The sequence below is a fragment of the Cibotium barometz genome, chromosome 31 (assembly GCF_041138505.1).
Source record: "Cibotium barometz isolate CiBa-2024 chromosome 31, ASM4113850v1, whole genome shotgun sequence".
Lineage (NCBI taxonomy): Eukaryota > Viridiplantae > Streptophyta > Polypodiopsida > Cyatheales > Cibotiaceae > Cibotium > Cibotium barometz.
Genome location: NC_141076.1, coordinates 20,555,995 through 20,563,838, shown reverse-complemented (window position 1 = coordinate 20,563,838; position 7,844 = coordinate 20,555,995). Strand labels below are relative to the sequence as shown.

The 7,844-nt window shown below is 38.0% G+C and overlaps 1 protein-coding gene across 1 annotated transcript in view; it reads left to right on the top strand.

Moving 5' to 3' along the window:
* Nucleotides 1-5,745: 5,745 nt before the first annotated feature.
* The window catches only part of LOC147620593 (putative protein phosphatase 2C 74), a 2,918-nt gene continuing 819 nt past the window's right edge, over nucleotides 5,746-7,844 (top strand). The window contains exons 1-4 of the mRNA XM_086824829.1: nucleotides 5,746-6,894; nucleotides 7,010-7,366; nucleotides 7,467-7,584; nucleotides 7,683-7,844. The exon at nucleotides 7,683-7,844 is cut by the window's right edge and continues 62 nt beyond it. Coding sequence (XP_086680955.1) covers nucleotides 6,454-6,894; nucleotides 7,010-7,366; nucleotides 7,467-7,584; nucleotides 7,683-7,844 — 1,078 coding nt within the window. The 5' untranslated portion in view covers nucleotides 5,746-6,453. The remainder of the gene's footprint in view (nucleotides 6,895-7,009; nucleotides 7,367-7,466; nucleotides 7,585-7,682) is intronic.

Genomic DNA, 7,844 nt, shown 5'->3' with positions numbered 1-7,844 from the left:
ATCACCAAGGACCACATAGGGTAGTAAAGTACCCTAAAAAATTAGAAACTACAACACCAATACACCATTGTGTAATGGGTGTGGAGTTGACCACTTATACAAAGCATGTACGATGAGGATAGTCTAGATCTTAGCACAAGAATGGACTCAAGTTGTTTGAATCTTTTGAGTGTCCAAAGAGGTAGGATTACTTCCATGCCTCTTAATGTAGTCACGCCAAGTAGAGGTTTTCTACAAAAGACACAAACAAAGCATCTAGTTCTAAGGAAGAGACTTCCCAAGCTCAATCTACCAAATATGGTAGAAAGCATAGATCCAAGCATGTTAGAATCATGATAACAAGGTCACCATATAAAGTGGCATGAGGAAGATTCCACCTTAGTATCTACATTTCCAATTAACCCAAAGGCTTGTATAAATTCTCCTATTTATTGATAGCAATTTGGAATATTACGCTTTCTTAACTGAGATGGTTTACTAAAAAGAGGCATGATCCATAACGTACTTTATCCTACGGTATTAGAGCTTAAATCTCAACGTCATGGTGTCATAGATCATGTCAATTAAGAATTATGTGTGTGACAGGTGTTTTTCTTCATACGTGTGTGTGTGTGTGTGTGTGTGTGCACGTGCACATACATGCATGCACACATACACATATCCACACTTGCATCAACATTTATGCATGTATACACACAAGCACGTATCCACGCTCACATCAACGTTTGCACATGCATACACACATACATATATCCACGCTTGCATCAACATTTACACATGAATACACACATACATATATCCATGCTCACATCAACATAGACACATATCCACACTCGCATTCTCATGCGCGCGCGTGCACACACACACACACGAGAGAGAGAGAGAGAGAGAGAGAGAGAGAGAGAGAGAGAGAGAGAGAGAGAGAGAGAGAGAGAGAGAGAGAGAGAGAGAGAGAGAGAGAGAGAGAGATGCTAAACACTCTTAAAGATGTCGTTTGGTTTATCTAGGGAGTTATCACATATAGATAAGTATATCCCTCGTGTATTAAGTTCTTCGACCTAATTTATACTATGCATTCATTATAAATCTAAGTGAGCTAGATGCTCATGATAAATTTCCTTAAAGCATGTATCTCTTATATGTGTAATATGTCATGGATTTTTCATGTAACTCTTATATGTGGAATTTATCATGAGTTAGATGCTCATGATAAATTCCCTAAAAGCATGTATCTTTTATATCATGAGCTAGATTCTCATGATAAATTCCCTAAAAGTATGTATCTCTTATATGTGTAATATGTCATGGATTTGATAATAATCAACATTAAAATATTCAAGGGCATAAACTTTTAGTTGATGCTCTCACATGAAAATAATCTATTTTTTACCAAGTTCATAATTACTTTATCTACTTAAATCAAATTTGGGAAAAGTCAAAGATTTAACCTTATTTTTTTTATCCCTTGATAATTGAGGGTAGGATAATGCTTTATTTCACATTTTTGTGGTTAGTCAATTGTATCAAAAGTAAAGTAGAAAAGCTTTAATGTTCCATTAGTTATAAAGCCTTAATGTTCCCATTTATTAAAGATTTAATGTCCCTTTTATATAAAGCTTTAATGTTTTCTTTATTATAAAGTGAACACTGTGTATAAAGCTATAATGTTTGCTTTATTATAAAGTGAACACTGTGTATAAAGCTATAACATAGTGTAAATAGATACTCTTAAAAAAATTGTTATTTTTTTAGTTGGAAAAAAATACATATGTGGAGAGAGTACCTCCTTGGATCAAATTGTACAAAGACTGTATGCTATTCCATTCATCACCCAAACACATGTGCGCACATCAATATTATGCACACATGTCACATGCACATAAACAATTGTGTGTATGTGTGCATAGTTGAACATGTGCACATACACATGCACTCATGCATGTGTGCATGCACACATGCACACATACCCACACACACACATAAAAGAATGCTTCAACGTGCAAAGTGAATGCCTTTGAAAATATTAATTATTAATATAGCATATTATATTATGCTAGTATATTACACTGGAGCTATACCAATACATTAGATTGTCAGGTCTATGTCCCCTTCTACCATAGCAGCTACGGCCCCTACCACCACATGCGGCTCTATTCCCTCCTACTAGCTCGACGACGACAAGCCCAATCTCCCACCATAATTCTGTTGCCATATAGAAGTTCGAAATTATTCTTTGTAGCTTCACAAAACCCTAAAACCTCGAAGCATTTTCTTTCTCTAATGACTCCCTAAAAAAAAAGCATTTCCCCTCCAAATATGGTCTCTCCCTCTCACTCTACCATCCTCATGTTAAACACACACAGACACACACACACACACACACACACACACACTCTCTCTCTCTCTCTCTCTCTCTCTCTCTCTCTCTCTCTCTCTCTCTCTCTCTCTCTCAAATGCATGTAAGTGATGAAGAAGCATGACATATTGGACATAGGCGAGGGTAGGTTGGGTGGTGGAGAAAGGTGGGCTAGGCAGGCAACCAAGGGGGTGGGGGGGACCATATAAGAACTTTGATTCTATGTAAACTATTTTTAAAACAATTGTAACAAATTTTGTTTAATTGTTAAAAGAAAACATGGCTAAGAAACATTTGAGATACTAGACAAGGGGCATTTCAATCACATGTGGATGATACTATGTCTCTTATCTTAAGTAGTTCCACTTCTTGCACATGTTTGCTTTCTATATCACACATAATGTGATTTTGCCAGTGTGTCCCCAATCTTTTGCCATAATTTTGTTTTGTTCTAAAAAACTATAGCTTTTACGGCTATGTCATTGTTAGACGTATGCAATGTCTCACAAGAGATATGAGATTTAGGGTTGTTACGTCCAATTCATATAATATAGGTCATGTAACCATTAAAAAGTCTTGTCAGTCATAAACATTTAATTAAACACATTAAAGCTATGCAACAGCTTTATTACTGGCCGCTCAAATGTCTCACAAGAGATATGAGATTTAGGGTTGTTGTGTCGAATTTATATAATATAGGACATGAACACTTTGAAAAGCCTTATGAGTCATAAACACTTAATCAAACACATTACAACATATATAAGATAAATACTCCTATTACAACAAAAGCCTTGTGAGTCATAAACACTTAATTAAACACATTAAATCTATGTAATAGCTTTATTACTAGCCACTCAAATGTCTCACAAAAGATATGAGATTTAGGGTTGTTGTGTCCAATTTATATAATATAGGTCATGCACCCTTTTAAAAGCCTTGTGAGTTATAAACACTTAATCAAACACATTACAACATATATAAGACCAACACTCCTACTCAAATAAACCTACGTAATTGTAAAAAAGGCTTAGTTTCATGTTAGACCTTTCTCCATTCATATTATTTAGGAGTATAAATAAGTACAGGTCTAAACATGTAATCAACTTAAAGTGTATGGCTTCTATGGCTTAAATTACGTAGCTTGCCTTGCCACACCCATGTAACACACATCAACATGCATAACATGAGGAGTATTAATAAGAATCTAGTGGTATGATTGAGCAAAGGTATAGGACTATCAACTTTAAGAATTTGTGCAGCTTTCCTACATGACCCATGTGCTTATCATACACATCCAACACACCTCCACCCACACAACACACACAAGCACATGTGGAAAAGTGTTATCCACACACACATAAAGATACACAACTACTACGAGTGCCCATGACATGTGTGCAAATAGTGTCTAAAGCCACTTTAAAAGTACCCTTGAATCATCTTACAATAATCTAGTAGTTAAACTTTTAAATAAATCATAATAATTCAAGTGTCACATTCTTTATGCTTTATTTAAAAAAAATCTTGTGCTCAATGTGCTGCTATGTTATCTTATCTTCAGAAGCAAGATATCAAAGTCATGGAGAATCCTTTGAATTATTCAAATATAGTAATTTTTGTACACACGAATGAGTACCTTAGGTGGTTTTTGTCTCTGTCCAAATCTACTATCATATTTATCGATTTATGAAGCATTGAGAAATTTGATTTTCTTTTTTCTTAATGCAACAAGCTTTACACCATAGCCTTCAAAATATGTTGATAAGATCCCATTCAAGGGTTTCTCAAAGTTGAAAATTTTTGGCAACCAAAAAAATAGTTAAAGTGACTTCCAAACTAATACATAGTTGTTTATAGTACATATGGCCTCAGAGAGCTTGCTCATAGTATACTTCAAGTGACCTTGATTATACTACTTTGATGAATGAAACAATTAATTGACTCAAAATTAGGGTAAAGATTCATTGGGAGACATTTGAGTGACTAAAAATGAAGAGACTACCTGTGAAATTTTAACATGGTTCCACTTATGGTAGGAGAAAAGCCAAATAGTACACAAAGAAAGCCATGAAAGAAAATGTGGACATAGTGGGTTATTCAAAAAGCTGAAAAAGTCAAAAGTAGTAGGCTACTACTTGACTAGTTGACGTAAGGATATTTTTCTTTTCTCAACATGTGATTGAGGTCACTTTTATGATATCTTAAAGAATGGGGTAATCAAGTCTCACGTGAAAATTTTCCTTACATTTAAAATGCAAAATGATTATATCAAACATTGAAAAATAACTTATCCACACAAAGGCAAGTGGATCCATGTGAATCCAACCTAAAATGTTTAAATGAACAAGAACAAAATGTTTATATAGGTTATAAAAAAAGGGATCAACTTAAGAAGTGGACCTTCTAGGCCACAATCAAGGTACTTGGATCTATAGTACGAAAGGGATCAAGTTAAGGAGTTGACCCTCTAGGCCACAATTAAGGTAGTTTGATGTAGATTAAGAAAAGGAATCAAGGAGTAGACCCTCTAGGCCACAATTAAGGTAATTTGATCTAGATTAAGAAAAGGAATCAAGGAGTAGACCCTCTATGCCACAATTAAGGTAATTTGATCTAGATTAAAAAAATTGGATCAAGGAGTAGACCCTTTAGGCCACAATTAAGGTAATTTGATCTAGATTAAGAAAATGGATCAGGGAGTAGACCCTCTAGGCCACAATTAAGGTAATTTGATCTAGATTAAGAAAAGGAAACGAGAACAAGTTGTGTAAGTTATAAGAAAGGGATAAAGTTAAGAAGTAGACCTTCTAGGTAGCAAATAAGGTAATTTGATCTGGACTAAGAAAGAAAAAGGAGATTAATATGACGTAGATTATTGTATGGATAGAGGTGGTGACCATTTTGCTACAATATTAAGGGTTTGGATAAGGATTGGGTTATAAGGAGATTAACATAAATTGAGGAGTGGATAGAGGTGGTGACCATTTTGGCTACAATATTAAGGGTTTGGATAAGGATTGGGTTATAAGGAGATTAACATAAATTAAGGAGTGGATAGAAATGGTGACCATTTTGGCTACAATTACCGTGTGTGCAGGTTAATATAGGAGGCAACTCTGTCGCCGTCGCCATAGCTTTGCTCGATTCGCCATCGCCATTGCCGAGCTTCTAGTCTTCTCCTCCTCCTCCAAAACAGCAGATTCTCAAAACTTTGCAGCCTTCCGTATTATATCGTTTTGTTCTGCGCGCCGTACCCTGCAAACCCCCTTTTCTTTTCAAGGTCGGTGGCGGATATGGGTGAAAAAAACAAAACATGTGTTTTGTTATGGCGGAATCTGTACAGCAGACAGCAAAGAAAGGGCATCTAGGGATCTGTTTCTCAATCATAAAGGGGCCATAGCCAGCAGAAGTAGCTTCAGAGACATAGCTACTGGCATAGGGAGTCGTCCTGCATTTTGCCGCAATCCCATCTGTTGAGAAGCCTTATAAGATCTCTTCAAGGTGAAGAGGAGAGGTTTCCAACGCATAGGCAGGGTCAAGAGGATCATTTTTAGGGTTTTCAACAGCAGACAGGGACTGAGTATTTCTAGGGTTACTAATCATCAGAAGGTTGGTGCTGTCTCCGAGCTATCTCAAGCACACCTGGACACAAGCTTCTCTCTACATCTAAATTACAGGCCTCATCCATACAGACATATCCCCATCAGGGTGCATTATTCTGACAATTCCTCAGCACAGAAGCTTCTGCCCATCCCCATCCCCATCCCCATCCCAGAGAATTATTCTGACAATTTCTCATCATCTTAAGCGTCCCAAGACCCTAATACATACAAACATACCCACTCCAACAGTATTTAGACGATCCATACGCACTTTTCCTCCATATCCCCTGACGGATACGCATCCCCTCCCGTGCGTACATATCCACATTCCCTCCATACATACTGAAGAAGCTCTTCCCCATCCTCAATCTTGAGAACAGAGGATTTTCTAAGGTTTTCATAGCAAAGCTTAACCCCTCTTCACGACTCCAGTGACACTATCAGCGAATTTGTAGAGCACCTTTGGATTCAAGGGTCTCATTGGGCAGGGTGATGTGTGATTGCCTGAGCTACATGATGGCACCATGGAGTAAGTTCTGGAGGCGTGCTCTTATGAGCCTGTGCTTCAAATTGAGCTCATGGCCTCTTATCTACCCTGCCATTGAAGTTGAGCTTCTGGAGGGTGGCACGCCAGAGAGCCCCCAAGCTCAAGGCGATGATAGCTTTCATCAGAAGACTTCTGCCAAATCACGCAGAAATGGTCCGGGCAAACGTGCAATCTATGTGCTGAAGCCGAAGCATCACGAGAAAAGCAAAGATGAGGTTCTTGATTGCAAATCAAAAAAGAAAGCTGCGAAAATGGTATCAGTAGACAATGCTCATGCTCACGAACCACGAAGCCGGTATGCATCTAATGGAGGAAGCAACAGTGTGTCTCTCTTCACGAAGCAAGGTCTCAAAGGGATCAATCAAGATGCCATGCTTGTTTGTGAGGTATGGTTTCAAATGCATGGTTTTATACTAGACTGTGTATCTACTGCTTATGCAAGTCATTTGCTTATAATTGTACAAGATTACGCTTCTGATTGTAACTTGTGGCTTTTAACAGAAGTTTGCTTCCCAAGAAGACACAGTCTTTTGCGGGGTTTTTGATGGTCATGGCCCAGATGGGCACCGAGTTGCCCGGAATGTTAGAGACATTTTACCACAAAAGCTAGCATCTTCCTGGCAATCTCAGCAACAGGCTGCTAAAGAAATTGCTTTCTCATCGGATGATAGTGAAACCGATAGCCTCAGTCAGCGAGATATTGGCTTTTTCAGGGAGGTTGCTGGAGATCCCTCTCTGATCACTGCTTGGAAAGAGTCCTTTGTGACTGCATATAAGCTGATGGACAGAGAACTGCTGATAAATGACCATGTTGACTGTGTCTCTAGTGGAACCACTGCTGTTGCCCTTGTGAAACAGGTTGGTATGCTGTTGCAATCCAGGGTATGTGTGGTAAAAATAATTGTGGATTCTAGTTTATGATCTTTGTTTTCCTTAACGTAATGAATGTATATCACAGGGAAATGACCTAATAGTCGCAAATGTTGGAGATTCAAGGGCTGTTTTAGGAACAAGAGCTGACGATGACTCCATGTTGGCCTTACAATTAACTGTTGATTTGAAGCCCAATGTACCTAGTAAGCACATCCCACATTGTAAACTTGTGTGGTGTTGCTTTTCTGTTCTCAACATATTCCACTTGGTTTTCTGATGTGTTTTTCTCAATGATGACCAGGGGAAGCTGAGCGAATCAAACGATATAAAGGTCGTGTATTCGCCTTACGAAACGAACCCTTGGTGCATAGGGTTTGGCTGCCGCATCGTAATGCTCCTGGCTTAGCAATGGCCAGGGCTTTGGGTGATTACTGTCTCAAGAATTATGGTGTCATTTCAGAGC